The 17,454-nt window shown below is 39.7% G+C and overlaps 2 protein-coding genes and 2 non-coding genes across 12 annotated transcripts; 3 read left to right on the plus strand and 1 right to left on the minus strand.

Annotated features, from left to right (window-relative positions):
* Positions 1–2,213: 2,213 nt before the first annotated feature.
* Positions 2,214–11,660, minus strand: LOC119026005 (high affinity cGMP-specific 3',5'-cyclic phosphodiesterase 9A). Of its 9 annotated transcripts, none has more exons than XM_037110066.1 (18): positions 11,542–11,660; positions 10,026–10,135; positions 9,642–9,789; positions 9,236–9,362; positions 8,813–9,015; positions 7,767–7,928; positions 7,616–7,667; positions 7,396–7,498; positions 6,954–7,096; positions 6,811–6,870; positions 5,886–6,063; positions 4,628–4,750; positions 4,448–4,540; positions 4,271–4,338; positions 3,613–3,715; positions 3,399–3,503; positions 2,970–3,116; positions 2,214–2,886 (listed from the first exon to the last, which is right to left on the minus strand). In XM_037110066.1, exons 5-18 carry the CDS (start codon positions 8,898–8,900, stop codon positions 2,689–2,691), a joined length of 1,623 nt encoding a protein of 540 aa, XP_036965961.1. In that variant the 5' UTR covers positions 8,901–9,015; positions 9,236–9,362; positions 9,642–9,789; positions 10,026–10,135; positions 11,542–11,660; the 3' UTR covers positions 2,214–2,688. The 9 variants fall into 9 exon arrangements, with proteins under 9 accessions (XP_036965961.1, XP_036965958.1, XP_036965959.1 ...); XM_037110063.1 differs by having other exon boundaries at positions 9,197–9,362; XM_037110064.1 differs by having other exon boundaries at positions 9,143–9,362.
* Positions 11,661–12,703: 1,043 nt separating this feature from the next.
* nifk (nucleolar protein interacting with the FHA domain of MKI67) lies at positions 12,704–16,423 on the plus strand. The gene is made up of 6 exons (XM_037110072.1): positions 12,704–12,961; positions 13,874–14,002; positions 14,470–14,578; positions 14,817–15,028; positions 15,497–15,556; positions 15,807–16,423. The coding sequence occupies exons 1-6, from the start codon at positions 12,839–12,841 to the stop codon at positions 16,011–16,013; spliced, it is 840 nt and encodes a 279-aa protein (XP_036965967.1). The 5' UTR covers positions 12,704–12,838; the 3' UTR covers positions 16,014–16,423.
* Positions 14,202–14,332, plus strand: LOC119026526. The gene has a single exon (XR_005077178.1). It is a non-coding gene; the product is annotated as a small nucleolar RNA ACA64 (small nucleolar RNA).
* LOC119026527 lies at positions 15,596–15,723 on the plus strand. The gene has a single exon (XR_005077179.1). It is a non-coding gene; the product is annotated as a small nucleolar RNA ACA64 (small nucleolar RNA).
* Positions 16,424–17,454: the final 1,031 nt, after the last annotated feature.

Here is a 17,454-nt window from a genome sequence, read left to right on the forward strand (position 1 = left end):
ATGTTTCCTTTACGAAAGCTTTATCAACTCTCTTAATTGTTGGTGTTCCAACTTGTGGTGGATTAATGGGATTTTTCCTGGTCGGAAAAACGTTTTGCGATAATTCCGACAGCACATGAATGCACATAAATCCATTCATCCATAAGGCAGAATTTGCACTGTGCACTTTTAAAAACAAAAATAACAACAAACATAACAAGTGGAATAAACTGTGTGTATATATGTAACATTAATTAGAGACATTAAAAGATAAATATATTTTTTTCATCAGAAGATTTTATTGTTTATTAAGATGACAGATTTAAAGGTACATCATGCAATTGTCACTGAAAACATTCAAAAAAATTAACAAATTATTAACAGAATTAGCAGAAATACGATTTTTTGTTAAATACATCTATGTATTGTGTTGCAGAAATATCTACTGAAGTTAGCATGCTAAACAGCTAACCCAACCCAGTCCAAAGCTCCAGTCGTAGCACTGTAAACACCAACCAGACTTTACAGGGGAAACAGTATCTGACAGTCACCGTGATGTTATGGAGACATTTAGGCATAGCTGGCTGAAAAACACATGATGTACACGTTATGATTAATTTAATGAGCAGTGTGAGTTTTACAGATGTGTGCGCTTCCTTCCCTGATAGAAAACAGTGGGAAGCTCTCAGTGGGAACCGTCTCCTGCTGTAAATGAGGTAGTTTTAAGACAATGATACAACCCAAACAAATATATGATGAGTTTTTACTTTACAAGTACTTCTGACTTCCTCTCTGTGCTATTTAAGTGTGCTGGTTGGGACAGAAAAGCCTCACAGCTCAGCAGCTGTTGCTGCAGCAACTCTCATTCAGTCAGATGGGTGTCCTCTTCAGGTCATAGTAAAGACCTACAGCCTAAAAATAGCATACATCTTTATTTGGCTTTGAGGAGTTTCACTTAACCACACAGAGCAGACTGATGATCCACTCAGTGATAATTATCATATCAATTACAGGGTGAATTGATGTTGCCCCCCCTTCTTTTAATCAAATGGTCATTTTCCTTTTTTAGAAGAAATAATGCCACAAACCCTGATCACCCTTCTCCCCCTGAAGAACAACACCCCACTTTTCAAGCTGAAACACCGTATTGGTTCTTTCTGTTCATTTTTGAGAAGATATATGTGTGCTTCTTACACAGAATAATCCAAATTTAACTTGATTGAATCAAACTTGTCTTTATCTGAAGATGAAGACGTGAAAGAGGAACTGCGAATGATTTGAGTTTGGATCAAAATTCTGATTAGTTTGTCCCATCAGATGTTCACATTTTGATATTTTTGGGTTTCAAGGGTTTGAATTACGCCCACAAAATGACAGAAAAAATTAATGCAACAGGTTGTTTTCACTCACAGTTTTCACAAATACACAAAAAGTGTATTCCCATTCCTACGTAACCGGGCATTCATCCGCTTATTAATTCACTGTGAACACAAACAGCAGCAAAAATAAATATAGACTGCCAACAAGAAGCCGAGTTCCATATGATTGTTTACAGTGTGATGTTTTCATTTTATAGTAAACTTCTTGTTATTTACTGTGAGGTTTTGTGGTATAAGATCATTTGTAAATATTCCTACACTTACATAGGCCTCGAAGCTTTAGACCAACACCTGACCCTGTTGGTTCGACACAGCTGTCTTACAGGTCATGTTTTAGAAAATGAAGGAATGACCAAACAGGGATGAAGGTCTCATTAAAGTACGGCAACTTAGAGGTTTGTAATCAAACTCATGGAGATGGAAATACAGAGAAAATGAATGCGTTCAATGTGTTTTTTCAGTTAATGATTGACATACAGTATTAACATCTTCTGAATTGGGAAATTATTCTCAATATACCAAAGACTACTCCTGCACTTCCATTATTTATGAGATGAAAAAAATCTGGTTATGAATGTGCTGCTACAGAACCAGTGTAGTACATGTGACAGAAATATATGTATCACAGTGTTTTTACTGTGTTATTGTCTATAACTCTGATTGACTGACTGACATCACAGGACCTGTGGTGACCCCTACAGTCCAGTGGTCTATTCTGGAGCTGCTGACACTGAACTGTTACTCCTACAGTCACCCCGAGCATTAACGTTAACACGCTTTAATCAGCCACAGTTACACAACCGATCCCTCCAGTGTAGATCACACAAAAAAACAAATACAAGGTTACTACAAACACATGGTACAAGAGCAAAAGGCAACACCTGGTGTGTGTTTTATTACCTGTGCATCACAACCAAACCCACAACACTGGAGATTTTTAATAAGAAATGTCACTTATGACTGGTTTACCTCGACAATACATCAATAGTGCAATATTTGCTGAAATGTACGTATTTATAATCCAAGATTTCATCTGTCTCTGTAATAAAATAGAATATCAGCAAATTCGTATATGTTGCTCTACTCTTTTAAATATGTTGAGCATTTGTATTGAACTTTTCAGTAGAATCATAAAGTAATATGTTCATCTCATCACGTCATATTTGCGTGCATACACCAAAAACTACAACAGGAAAGACATACTTGATCTTAGCCCAGTAAATAAATATACAAAAGTACAGATTTAAATGGCTCAAATCAATAAAAAAATCATACGATCTTTAGATGAGAGTCAGTTCTTTGAGTCTTTGAGTCGCCGTCCAATCACAGCTCACTGTGCGTCTGGTTTTGAGGCATCGGGTCCGGCAGCGTCCGTGTGGCCGTCAGCTGAGCTCTGCCTGCCCGCCGCCGTCTCCTTATTCTTGGCTGCGTTCTCACAGATGGTCCGGTTCTGTTTCTCCCTCTCCAGAGCTTTCTCCATCTCTGTGTAGTAATCCAGAGCTTTTCGCACTGGGTCGATAATGTGTTGCTGCAGAATGAATAAACGAGAGAGTGAACTTAACGTAACGCTGCTTAGCGTTGGTTTGTCTCTGAATCTTTTAAATAAATTACCTCCAAGCAGGGGAAGAGGTTGGCCAGCTCGATGAAGAGAGGCAGAAGCACAAATCTGATGAAGCCTGTTTGAGATGAAGGCTTGGTGACTTTGTCCCGGTCCATGAAGGGGGTGACCGGAAGACCCTCTAACTTCTCCATATCACTCTGGGGGAAGATAGACGACACAGTTGGAATCACTGGTTATTATATCATCATGTTTTTGCTCACATTTTTCACGAGTTGAAGCAGAAAATCTCACAAAAAGCTTTAGGAGTTTGTTGATTTTAAAAGCCCTGGTGGACGAATTTAAAATGTACTAAAACCACACAAACATTTCATTTTTAAATCATGTCAGGAAAACCAGAAACAGTCTCTTAAAGTTCTCAAACTATTAGTTGGGTGTTGCCTTTGTATCAAGTGTCTTTACATCCAATGGGATTTAGTTACCTGGTTGTAGAACTCCTGCAGCAGACAGTCCAACCAGGGCTCGGCCACCTCCATGGGCCGCGCCTCGTTGGATATATCGCTCACTTTGATCAGAATCATCATCAGCTGCACACACACACACACACACACACACACACAACAGGAAAGACTCAGGTATCTAACAGCTTCATGCTTGTAATCGTGTTTGGTTTGTGTTTACATTTGCTCCTCTCACCACTTCTCGGTGCTCCTTGCTGGTGAAGTCAAAAGCCGGCAGGATGGACTTGAACTTGTTGAGAATCTCGTTGTGTCTCGTCATGTCAGTGGCCAGGATGCATCTGCAATTATGACAGAATAAAAAAAATCAAAAACTGAGTGAATATTTCCCCATATTGAAATACTAATCCACATCTAAAAAGAAAAGCAAATCATGTCTGAACGTATCCCAGATACCAAAACTGTATCAGACACCCTCAACCAGCCCACACAGCACGTGGGATGGTGGCGCTGGGGTGGTCCGCTACTGTTTGCCAGAACTGAGCCAAAAGCAGCCATGACACAACCTCGTGTCAGCCAAGAGCAAACTGAATAAACCAGAACCAGCTCGAGCCTGGGCAGATACAGCCCACCAGAACAGAATGAACTGTGGCCCAGATTTCAGTCAATTCTAGTTTGTTCAGGTTGAGTTCATGTGCCATAATTTATCTTCAATGTATATGTGAAAAAAAAGCCAATAAAAGACATTATTTTATTTTCACATGTTAAAATACTCAAATCAGGAATGTGGAAGGTGGAAAGGGCAAATTTCCAATGTGACATTTTCATTAGGAACTATTATTATTAACTAATACGAGATAATGTGCGTGCTGAAGGAACCAGAAAGATGATCTCACTTGATGATTCCTTCTCTGATCTGTTTGTACTGATCCATGGACAGATTTCTGAAGATGTTGCTCTCTGTCTACAAAACACAAAATCGTTTTGGTTATCGACAACTAAAACTGACATCATGTTGTTTAATGTCTGCTGGGACAGAAAGTTTAGAACCAGCAGCGTGTCGTCATCTTTACCTTCTCCAGTATCTCAAAAGCTACAGCGCAGTGGTGGTTCTCCAGTGGAGAGATGTCATTGTAGCGGAGAGCGAGTTCAGTCCGAGCGTTTATCTGAAACGTGGCGGGACATCAGTCAATTATTGGAGTTTCTGATTAACGCTAAATAAAGTCGATGCACAAAGAGCAGATTTAATGCACCTGATAGGCGTTGTTGTATCCTGTGTGGTCGAGGTCATGGCAGACTGCAGAGGTCAACATGATCAGCAGGTCGACGCTGTCCATCTTACTCCTCAGGTCAGTCAGCCAGATCAAACCATACATCTGCTCAGACACACAGAAACAGTGAACAACAGGCTGGAAACGTTCAGCTGTTAAAGGCTGCATACTTTGTGTCCGTCTCAGCACAGTGGAACAAGCGACAAACACAACAATAACAAGCTTATAAAGATGTTACAGCTGACATGTTTGCAAAAAACCTGTTGGATCTCATCTGTTCAGCTCTGTTTTGATTTCAACTAACGTCTGCATAAAATATCTGAGATTATAACACTGAGTGGGTCTGTGCCCCAAAACTATTGGCTGAAAGATGCTTAAAAGCTCAATAAAGTTAATGGACGACCAACATTTTCTATATAGAAATATTAAGCTTTGAGAAGATTATTTTGATGGACAGTAAATCAGCGTGTTGTTTGACACGACTACAGTTGGATTCACAGCAACCACAGTTTCATACAGCTTACATGTTAGCAAACAACTGCTCACTTACATATTCAGCATTCATGAACAACATAATCTTTGCAACTCTTGAGAATAATACCAGGCTCTTTCACTTGTGATGTCCTGATGTCCTGTAAAACCTATTCCCCAGTTCGAAATATGTTATTTTGCCTTTTCTCCAAAACCATCTGTTGACTCCTGGAAATTAACTATCAACGACCTCTCTTTTTTGCTCGAAAGAATTGCTTCCATTTAGAGTTGTTTGTCAAAACCATGAGCTAAAAGCTTTACAGAGCTGCAGAAATTGGCCCTATTCCTCTGTGATTGTGTTCAAATGTGCCACTGTTACATCATGAGGCCACGGGATGAAGGGACGGACATAGTTAAAATAAAACGAGCATAAAGGAGGGGAAAAGAAAAACGATGTAGCTGTTGCACTAGAAAATTGTTTATTTACAAAAAAGGTAACACTGATCAAACAGGAAGATTAGTCTCCAAAAGAAAATGTGCAGTGGATAGCTCAGTCTAAGTGTCCTCCTCCATGGATGTCTGGGATAAATAACCACAGTCACCTCTTGACCCTGAAGGCTGGATGTCCTTCACCAATTAGCTCTAAGCTGATGGCGTAATTGTACAATTTCATGATTACAGACACAGTTGAGCTCGCTATGATTTGCCCTGATGAAAAGTCGCTCTATAATACAAATACACACACACACACACACACACACACACTCACCATCTGTGTAACACAGAAGCAGTGCTTGAAGTTGTGGAAGGGGATGTTGTTGTATCTTCTGTAGACTTCGAACAGGAACTGCTGCAGAACTTGAGGCTCAATGTTGAAGGTCGCGATGAAGTCCAGATCTGTGTACATGACCTGCAGGAGCACCATGATCTCTGCATCCTCCCACTGCCTGCACACACACACACACACACACACACACACACACACACAAAACACAAACAACATATGTCAATAATTTCCTTTTAGATCTCCTGCGCTCTTTCCACAAATGAGCAGCACTGGTGCTCAACGTCTTTTTGCGCTGAGATCCTGATATATAATTAATTTGAACCAACTTTATTGATAGAGGCAAAAATGTAGAGTACCAGGTTCATCTTTTATAACGCCCCTAATCTCACACAAAGGGAGGCAAAGAAAAGCACATTTTATCAGGGTTTCAAAGGAATCCTGTAATTTACTATGATGATGAGCGGCTCGAAGCTTTAGTTTTCTGTTCATAATCACATATCTCTTTATCAACACTATTGTGGGTTTGTTTTAAAAGCTTTTTGTAACAAATGAAATGATGACCAGGCCTGACTGAATGTTACATGCGCTTCCTCTCCATAAAGCACACTTCAAACATGGTGTGTTGATTAAGCCTTTTATGAAGACCTTCTTTTGATTTGTGAGCCCTTTGCAGGCCTATTTATATTGAAATGAGTGTGCCTATTGGAAGAAAAGAGAGCAGCTCACATCCTCTTCAGAAACGCATCAGAGGTGCATGTTGAGCACGACTTCCATTAGCTGACCGTCTTTCTATCACACTGAGGACACAGGTGCACCGAGTGGTTTTACTCCTGATCACACAGGCGCAAAGACGTCACAGTGATGAAGACTGTAGCTGCAGGTGACATTAAAACGTCTCCAAACTCACCAGTTATCAAAGGTTGGAGTCTTTAAGTACTGCCTCACTTCGTCTGATACCTCCAGGGAGCTGCAGGGTGACAACAAAGCACGATTACTAGATATTCAAACGTAATATTTGGTCGCACAAGTGAGTTCTGCATGTGAACGTGCCTCATTTGGAGAAACTTTTCCCGTACATGCTCACACTCCTTCCTGGTCTTGCGCAGGGTTCTCTTGTGGTAGAACGGGGAGGGCTTGTGTGTTCCCTCTGACAGGTCTTTAAACAACCCCAGCCAGCTCAGATGCTCCACACTCTGAGGAAAAACAACCATGAATCCAGTCACCAGAATCCAGAGGCAGGAGGTCAGATTAACACATCGGTCATTACATCAAAACATGCGTTGTCCGGGAACCACAAACGTCTGCACCAAATCTCAAAGCAATGATCTTTTTCTGACTGTTGGCTCAAGTTTGTAATGTTTGAATTTCTGTGAAGATTTTAAAACTCCATATTCAGATGATGGTGCCATTATATCATCACATTAAAAAGTTCCATGTTCTTTTGGCCACATTTAAAGAGCAGTTTTAAAACCCCCGATCACTTGGTCTGTACCTCCAGTTTCTCCCGGAATGAGTCGATCTGTTTCTTCATCTCGTACACGACTGCAGGAGTCTCACCGGCCTCGATCAAGATTTTCTTCTCCAGGCCCTGAAGTCTGAGATCCCACACATTCAGTGAGGTGTTAAGAGACATTATAGGAAATTAATGGCTTCTTTGTTCAAAGAATGATGAATCCAAATATCATGTTTCTCTTATTTTCCACCTCGCCTACCTTTTCTCCATGGACAAGAGGTCAAATCCGAGTGCACCGGCAAGTTCTGCACCTGAGATCAAAAGTAAAGATGGAGACTGTCAAAGTTTATTCATTTTTTTTCCACATAAACCCAATCACTGCGATTCCCATGATGCAGAATTAAAGATACCTAACGGCTCACTGTTGCAGTCGGAGGCCACCACCTCCAGCTTGTAGCAGGAGTTGGGGCTGTTGGGCTCCAGACTCGGGGAGATGTTGATTATGTTGCCTCTGGGGTTGTACAGCTTCAGGATGTCGTGGGGTCCCGCCTCGGCTGCAGAGCGGAACAGATCTGGAAAGGACGGCTCACCATTAATTTCAACAGGACATTTTGACAAGATGTCAGGACAGCCCACATAACCTGATATTTTTGATTAGACATGCGGAGAAAAAACAATAACAAGAGCATCTTTTGAAATGCCAGGTTAAAGGCACGAGCATAGACTGCATGATCACCAAATACAAAGGATGACCAATGGCTAATCATAATGGCTTCTAGCTGATCAATAAGCATCTGTAAATTACTTTAATTATGAGCCCTTTATGAAGTCTGCCTTATTAAAGTGTGGTACTACTTTTATGTGAGTCTGCCACAGATGCATTGACACTCTTCAGTTAGACTGACGACACTCTAATCAACATGTTTTAACTCCCAATAACAAACAACTGTTTCTAGAAAATAATAAATGCTTACATTAATGTTGTATATGAGCTCTTAAATAATGTGTTTTTTTGCCTTCCTCCCCACTTGAGACGAAGCACGCATGAAGAACATGTGAAGCCGACGAGGAGCTGTCAGTGGCAGCTGTATCGCTGCCTGTAGCTCAGACAACCTCCACAACACTTACACAAGTCTTTAATCAGCTCGTGTAACGACTCATCTGTGTGTCTGATCCACAGAAAACTGTCAATGAACTGTCTTCAGTTAATTCAACTCAAACTGAGCGTCAGTGATAATGGATCAGATTTTTATATTAAATGTATCTTTCAAAAAGTCCAAAAGATAGGAGACGTATGGAAAAGGTACATTACATAAATAAAGGCCATATTAAAAAGATAGATAAGTGCACTATAATGGTATATGTGTGTATATTTGCACGCAGACATACCACACATGCATTATGTAATATATAGAAATGAACTTATTTAAACGGTAACCTTGCTTCCTGCTCCTACCTTTGACATCCTGGGCCGGGCAGTCCAGTGGGAACTCAGCCTGCTCTGGTCTCCCGTTCACCGTGAAGTAGATGATTTTTGTTGCCATGTCATGAGCTCAGAGTCACTGATGTTGCTGTGTGCACCGCTGAGTTCACTGGGAAACACTCCACCCCCCATGCTTTTATTCTCTCTCCACCTCCTCTGCTGCTCCGCCTTCCTTCCTTTTGTACCACAACGTTACACAACAGGAGGAATTAACTGAAAATAAAATGTGTCTAATTTGTTTCATTAATAAGTAGTTTTTATGATAACCACTATGTAATTCGACTAATTTGTCGATTGATGCACCATAACAAGTCTGAGTCGAGAAGGATCGTTGATGGGACTTGGTTCTGACTCAACTGGATTAGGATCCTGGGAATAAGGAGGCCAGTCTGACACCTTGAGTTCTTCATCAGGTTCCTCGGACCGTTCCTGGGTTGCGTCTGCAGTGCTACAGGCTCGTTGTACTCTGCTGGGAAGCCGCTGCGATCAAGGAGCGCTGTTGCCATGAGGGGGTGAAACTGGTCTGCAACAGTGTTTGGGTGGGTGGTGTTTATCAAAGAGAAAATGACAGAACTGAAGCAGAGAGGAGTGGCGGCTCGTCTCCGCTGTTTGAGAGACTAGTCTCCCAACAGTGACACTGTAGTGGCTTCTGCCGACCCAAACTGTCGATATTCAACCACCTGTGAATGAGACTCGACTATCCTCTAGAATCATTTACTGATCCGAGAGTATTAATCAGCAGCAACTGACAAATCTTACACTTTCTGCCTTTAATTCTTGCACCTCCATTGCAGGCACTGACCTTTGTTTGGTCTCTGTGAGACCAGGTATCTCTCCTCAGAGCTCGATCCACCTGGAGCTGCTTCTTGGTCAACTTTCTGCACAGTTCTGAACACTAAACTCGTCAGCACAGGGCTCATGGGAACACAGAAGAGAAGTCCCGCGTTTCACTGAGGGAGAGGAGGAAGCACTATAATATCACATCACGACTCCATGAAGGTCTGAGAAGAAGACTCCTGTCTGGCTTCCACAACAGCTTCCGGCAGTTTCTCTCATTTCACATGAACCTGCACATTCACACACTTTACTGTATGATCCTAAACTTTTTATACGTTAGAACTGGCTGTTGTAAACATCACAAAACATAAGTATAATTGACTGGTTCAGTACTTAAGATGCTTTTTACCTTGGGATGTGAGAGACAGTGAGACTGCTCAGGACTGTTCTGTTCAGGGGTGAAGCTCAGCTCCACCATGCCTTGGTCTCTCAGGGCCCCTTAGTGTGCTGGCCAGACTCCTGAAATAGACAAAACACATTTATGTTAAGATCATATTTAATACATTAAAAAAAAAATAATAATCCTTTGCTTTGATCACGTAAAACATGTACATTAATATTCTGACAATTACCAGTGCAAACTGAGCAGGATCCTGTAAACTATCTTGACTAACACACCTTTAAGAATTATTTCAGATCCCTTTTTATATTAGTAAGTACTCTGTTTAAAGACTACAATAAGGCTGCATATTGTGAGGATAAACTACATCTGCTGCTCAAAATGACCTCATATCTGTGCTACATGGTGTTACAGGCAGGACTTTCAGGTATATTTCATATCAGCTGCTGATATAACGTTATAAACCTCTCACAGAGCTGCTGTTAGTGTTCATTAATGTGATCAGAGAAGACAGAGAGGTGACACTAACCTACACACATATTATTAAACACAGCTGACTGTGCTGTATTCAGAGCATTTCCCCATGTTCAGGGCTAACCAGGTTTCATGCCTTCTTAAAACATGAGCTAATTTAAAAAAAAAAAAAAAAAGTTTCATGCCGAATTTACCAACACCAGCTTCTTGTTTTAGGATAGTGTCTCAAATTGAATTTACTGCGGCATTATTCTGGTGATAAACACAGCTGAGTAAAAGTCTTCAAAATTACAATGGAGGTTTGGCGTACCGAACAAAACATTAAGTTCATAATCTTCGATGTAGTTCGAGAATTACATAAATAAATGTAATAAAGGTCAATATGTCGTTACCAGTTAATGAGGGCAGCTGAGCCGATGGTTACATGTTTCCCAAACCCTGCAGTGCTTCTGCAACAGCTAGCTAACAGCAAACACAACCACTGTGTCACTTATCAGTAACTGTTAGCTAACCAGGTTTCATGCCGTCTTAAAAATGATTTAATTTTAAAAAAGCCGTGCCGAATTTACTGAAACTAGCGACTTGTTCTGAAATAGTGTCCCAAATTTAATTTATTGTATAATTACTCCTGTTATAAGCAAGGTAGAGAAAAAACCTTAAAAATCACTGTGGAGTTTGGTGCACCGGACAAAATCTTCAAGCCAAAGTTACCCCAGCGCTGCACAGTTCAATTACACATCTCCAGCTTCATGTTCAGAGTTATTTAGGGAACATTTGAGACAAAATCTCTCTGCTATGAGAGGGAGGCTGGCTCTCTTTCAACCCACAGACATGTAAAACTATTTAGCTAATGCATGAAAGTAATAAATAGCTCCAACTCAGGGATATATGAAGCAACATCAGCTTTAACTTCATCTGTAAGGAAGGACTACCAGAGATTGTGAAAACTAATTGATCCAAAAACTCAGGAGTCCACCTCCCACACAGACGTGAATATAATGAGGAGGTGACTGTACCAATACAGCAGATCAATACAGAACGGTCCAGTTACCTTGTTGTGTCCTCAGAGAAGAGCAGCTCCAACCAGAGTAAATCTCCACAGCAACATTTTAAGTGGTAGTCAAAGTTTTGGCGGGAGTCGGTACTCTGAGTCGTGGGCGGGTCTTACTTTGCGCGCGAAATTAGCAAGAAGGCTCCCTATTGGCGCGGCACCTGTTGTCATCACCCAGTCTGTGGGCGGGACTTATACAGACAGCACCTGAGTGACAGTTACCTGGGTCAGACCACAGATTAACAGAACATGGATCGGCTTCATAAAAAACATGATATGTAATATATAGACATATAATACAAACATATGTAGTTTCTAACCAAAACTTGTCCTGCAAAATATAATTTAATGTATCAACCATTATCTTATATATATATTAACTTATATATTGCTTTGTGTTGTCGCCAATAAACATGAACTATTCCTGTAATTAATTGTGTTATAATAATTTAAGTGGGCATGTATCCTCCAGCACCCACTTACCCCTCATCATACATATCTACATATTTACATATATATAATTATACCCACTTTCAGTCCTGCATACATGAATAAATAAACAAATAAATAAACAACCAATACAAAAATGAAAATACGAAAATCATGATATGTAACACACGTACATATAATACAAATATATGTCATTTCTAACCAAATATGTATATATTTATGTATATGTATATATCAACCATTATCTTATGTCTTATAGCTTATATACTGATTTGTTCCAGTAAACTTGTACTATTCCCAAAACTGATAATGTAACAATAATTTTAGGCATGTATTCTCCAGCACCAACTTACCCCTCATCATACAATATCTACATATTTACATATACATAAATATACCCACTTTCAGTTCTGCAAACATGAATAAATGAATAAATAAGGAATTAACCAATACAAAACAATACAAAAAACATAATAATTTCAACAGTTTTCTAATGGAAAAACATATGTCATTAACTATTAATTATTAACCAGTAATCGATTGTTAAGGCAGCTGAATATAAATTAAAGAAGTTGCTTAAAATTGCCTTTAAATTTAACAGCAAGTAAAAAAAACTTCCTCCGCTGCTCCTGCAGCTGTAATAGCAGCGTGTATCCTCCAGGCCTGTAGGGGGCGCTGCGCACAGCCGGCCACCGTACTTTACCCGGGGCCAACCTTCCGACAGCGTTTCGTTGGTCGACACCACATGGACTGCCGGATGAAGAGATCAACGTGGTACGCACAGAGCTGTTAAACCGAGGCTGTTGTCATTTTTACAGTCCATGTCTCGTGTAGGTATTTAATCGAAATGACTGAAAGTAAAGCAGAGACGCTTTCTAAGCCGCCCAAAGAGCTGCTGGCTCTGAACCCCAAACAGGAGTCCGAGTTCAAGAAGAAGGTCCAGGAGGCGAAGAAGAAGCAGAGTAGCAAGGTGGGTCCAGAAGTGAAGTTCGGCCTCAAACAAATAGAAAGTCGCTTTAGATGACGGAGCTTTTATTTGATTATTTTATCTAACAACGTCTGTTAACTCCAGAATGTAACTGCCGCTTAGCTTAAATCTGTAACTCGTCGGATTTTGTGACCAAATTAATCAGAAATGTTTGCTAGCTTAAATGCTACTGCTAATCTTCTTAGCCACGATGCCACCATGCTTTTATTTTTTTACTCAAACAAGATTGATTGTTGGGCATTTAAATGTTATTTTACAGTTCACAGAGATGATAAATACTTATATTTAGTGATAATGCCTCAAATACGATGCTAGCTAAAGTAGAGTTAGCAGTATGATAATGATTTTTAATGATAAATAAAATAGGTCGTGGTTGTTATAGGGAATCACAGGTCTTCATATTACAGTGAACACACTATTATTGATTGCGTTTCTTAAAGGATCTTTGTGTATTTAAAATTCAAATTAAAAGCACTTTACATGAGCCAAAGACAAGGTACATGTTTTTTTTACAATGGTAAATGATAAAAATCGTAACAGAAATAGCCTAAAACACACAGTGTGCAATGTTTTGATAGATGGGTGAAAAAACAGCCTTATAGTGAAGAACTGTAGTCCTGCAGAGATGTCCAGGCCTACAGATCTTCTTTACTACATGTAAGAAAGCACGTTTGTTTGGTACAGACTCTGACTAATGTCACTTCAGGATTTTAAGCCCACTATTTATAAATTATGTCATTATCTGTCAAAAACAGACATTTTGTCTTGTCATAGTTTTAAAATCCCAGTTATTTACTTATGTATCTGTAGTATGCCAAATTATATCAGATCTTAATTGAAAGGTGCATTTGTTAGATAAATGTAAATCTGACTCATCGTCTTTCCTGTGTACAGGGGCAACGTTTGACTCCTGGAGTGATTTATGTCGGTCACCTGCCACTCGGACTGTTTGAGCCTCAGCTCAGAACTTACTTTGAACAGTTTGGCAAAGTCCTGAGGCTGCGGCTGTCCAGGAGTAAAAAGGTAAGAGATCAGAGTGTAATCTGTGTATATGTATTGAATATGCACTCTATCTGAAACTGTTTCCATTTTTGACCACCGTACTGACATTTCATTTGTACATTCATAACATTAAGTTATATCTTAACTTACTTCCAAGTTTGAAAAAATCAATAATAATATGAGTGATTTAGAATTTGGGGTTTTCCCTCTGAAGTTTGGCTCAGACTGAAAATGACCTCAGATGTAACAGTGATCTGAGTTCAGATAACTGAGCCTAAAGTATTCTGGTGCATTAAAGCTTATCACCTGTTCACCTCTTGGCAGAGCGATAAAACCCATGTTCCAACAAAAGACTGATTAAAACAAGAATTAATTTTCAGTGTAAAACCATCAGATGGAAAGATGTTTTAAATGGAAGTCAGACGAATCAAATGCAGATGTGTGATATTCATATTTTTTCCTGTCACTGTCTGTATCTTTGTTTCCAGACAGGTGGAAGCAAAGGCTACGCGTTTGTAGAGTTTGACTGTGATGAAGTCGCCAGAATTGTTGCAGAGACGATGAACAATTATCTCATGGGGGAGCGACTCATCAAATGTGAGTATTGTTAATGTACTAGTTTTGTTAGTTAGCCACCAGATAGAAGCATAACATCACCTAACACACTGATTCAATTTATAAAATGTGGCATATGGCATTTCACAGCATTATCATTAACTACATTATTACATTTAATGATAGTATTTAATCCCCATTTTTTTACCCTTCAGTTTGGCAATGATTTACTTTCGGCACTGTAAAGGTGCTTTAAGATGATGCGCTTGCTGTTTCTCAGGTCACGTGATTGAACCAGAGAAAGTGCACGAGAAGCTGTTTGTTGGCTCCCAGAGGGAATTTAAAAAGCCCTCCCATCCGGCTGTAGCACGCTACAACAAGAAGCACACGTTAGAGGAGATCGCCAAGACGAAAGAGAAACTGCTGCGGAAAGAATCGAAGCTCCGCAAGAGACTCGCTGAAAAAGGCATCGACTATGACTTCCCTGGATTCGTAAGTCAAGTCCATTGTATTTATTATATACAGTATAAACTATATTACATTACAAATCTGCCTAACATGTTCACAAGTATTTACACTTTGTATTGATGGCATTAGAACGTTCTTTCTGTAAAATGTCAAAACGATGTGGAAAATGAAAAATGACAGTCACAATTTCCTAGAAGTCCTTTTGTGTTCAGATGTGATTTGTATTTTTGTGCAGTCAATAGTCTAAAACTGGAAGACTCAAATCCTCACATTTAAGAAGCTGGAACAAGTAAATAATTAACATTTCTTCTTGGGAAAAGACTGAAATGATGAATCAACCATTAGTTGCAGCTGTGCAAATACAGTCAGTCTCAACTGGACCAGAACTTTTTGCCTCAGGAGTTTCAGATTATAACTGTAGAAACCATTTATACTTGTGTTGTTGTTGGTATTACAGTATTTTAACCTTCAGTTCTTTCTGTGTTTTTCCAGGCTGCCCAGTTGCCTCCAAAGAAAATGTCTGACTCCATCAATGTTTCTACATGTAGTGACGTAAGAAGAACTCTCATGATTTTTACATTTAACTTTGGCACAGACTGAAAATGACCCCAGGTGAATCAGTGATCTGGGGTCAGATAACTGTGCCGACATTACTGTGGTGCGTATGCTTATTGCGTGTCATTTCGTGGCTGCGTGATAAAACCCATGCACCAACATCCTGTATCAGCAGAAGAACTAACAAAGCATATCAGCATCAGCGCTGTATTAGAACGATCTAATGTGCTCCTCTCTTCCACTTCAGGACACCACACCGGTCTGCACCCCATCCCTCCTGGAGAGGAGGAAGTCGATGGTCGTCAGCGACGATGCAGATGATGAAATTGTGCTGAAGATGCCAGCCGTCGAGAAGGATGAAGAGGGCTCCTCAGAGGAGGAGGAAGGTGGTGACAATGAGGAGGACAAGTCGGAGAGTGACGAGCTGTCTGAAGAGGAGGCAGAGGAGAAGTGAAGATCCATCTTCACTTCTTTTATAGACTGGCTGGGTACAGATGCATACATCTGGATCATGTATGGACAACTTTGAACTGTGTTCTGAAGTCACAGTGTGTCTGTCGGTGTGTGGAAATCACAGTACAGTTGAAAAAGGATCTCTAATGGAGACTCCACCATAATTGTTAGTGAGCACTGGATGGTGCTCGAAACACCACACTGAGCCTGGTTTACAGGCAGCAGTTGTGCTTGGACTTCTTTTGACATATGGCAAATGTATATTTAAGTCCTGGAGCAGGTGTTTCCTTTGCCATAAAGTCTGTTGAACCTAAACAGAACAGGTTTTTTTGTTTTATGATCTAAACGTGTGGTTTAATTGTGCTTTGTAAACTATATGATCTATAAAAATAAATGATTAAATACTCTTGAGCTGTACTTCTAATACAATGAATGTGACATGAAACACTCACCTTTTTTTTTCACTACAGATGTTTTTATAGAAGTGTCCCAGTAGAAAAAAGTCATGGCGGAATTCCATTTAGCTGCCACAGTTTCAGTGCACCTGAATGGCAGAGAACCATCATTAATGTTACAACACCTGTTATTTTCTTACAGTAACAAGGCATTGTCTATCTATTGGATAATGCTGGTAGCTTCACATTAATAGTTTATAAATATTTGTGATTACTGGAGTCTGTATAATGTGATCAATCAATGTGAATGTCATGTGATCAAAAGGTGTTTGGTAAGTAGAAACTTTATAAACCATACATTATTTTTCTGATGATAAACCAGATGCATAATCAAAAGTAATTATGTCGTGTGAGAAAGTTTATACCTGACACAGTATTTGGTGTTTGTGGGTCTGATGTTAATTACTTGAGTAAATGTCTGTGGTAACATTCCATCTCTGCGTAGTGCAACTTGTCTGTTCTCAGAAAGTTATCTCTGAGCAGCCAGCACAACTTCACACTGTTTCACTGTGTTTATATGTGGCGGACCCTGCCACCCTTAGCTTCAAACAGTGTACAGTGAAAACAGTGAAACCTTTCCTTCTTCTGAGAACAGCTTGATTTTTCAGTTATGGAAAAGTACGTATTTGTATTATTACCTCATTAATATTGTAAATATTACAATTTTGAGTTTGAATTTCTTTCTGCAAAACTGCATAGTGCCTGTTTTAATGAGTAAATTTGGTCATAATACAAACTTAGAAATATGTATTTTTTCCAATAAGTGAATGAACAAGCTGCCCTCACGCTGTTTGAGGCTAGAAAAGGTGGCAGGGTCCACCACATTTTAACAAAGTAAAACTGTATGAATTGTTTTTTTTTTTTCAGTCATGAAAACAAAGTTTGTTTAGTTTGTTGAGGCAGATTAAAAACAATCAGTGAAGATATTTCAGAATCAGAATTTCCTTTATTTGTCCTGCAAACAGGGACATTTCTTCATCACAGCAG

Source organism: Acanthopagrus latus, chromosome 9 (genome assembly GCF_904848185.1).
Source record: "Acanthopagrus latus isolate v.2019 chromosome 9, fAcaLat1.1, whole genome shotgun sequence".
NCBI classification, from domain to species: domain Eukaryota; kingdom Metazoa; phylum Chordata; class Actinopteri; order Spariformes; family Sparidae; genus Acanthopagrus; species Acanthopagrus latus.

Bases quoted from the DNA above. Each gene is read 5' to 3' on its own strand.
- nifk (XM_037110072.1), top strand. From the start codon at position 12,839: ATGACTGAAAGTAAAGCAGAGACGCTTTCTAAGCCGCCCAAAGAGCTG. The intron at 14,579-14,816 runs GTGAGTATTGTT...GCTGTTTCTCAG, and splicing joins GGGGGAGCGACTCATCAAAT to GTCACGTGATTGAACCAGAG. The intron at 15,557-15,806 runs GTAAGAAGAACT...CTTCCACTTCAG, and splicing joins ATGTTTCTACATGTAGTGAC to GACACCACACCGGTCTGCAC.
- LOC119026005 (XM_037110069.1), bottom strand. From the start codon at position 8,900: ATGGCAACAAAAATCATCTACTTCACGGTGAACGGGAGACCAGAGCAG. The intron at 7,499-7,615 runs GTAGGCGAGGTG...GTGGGATCTCAG, and splicing joins CTCTTGTCCATGGAGAAAAG to ACTTCAGGGCCTGGAGAAGA. The intron at 2,887-2,969 runs GTAATTTATTTA...TTCATTCTGCAG, and splicing joins ACCTCTTCCCCTGCTTGGAG to CAACACATTATCGACCCAGT.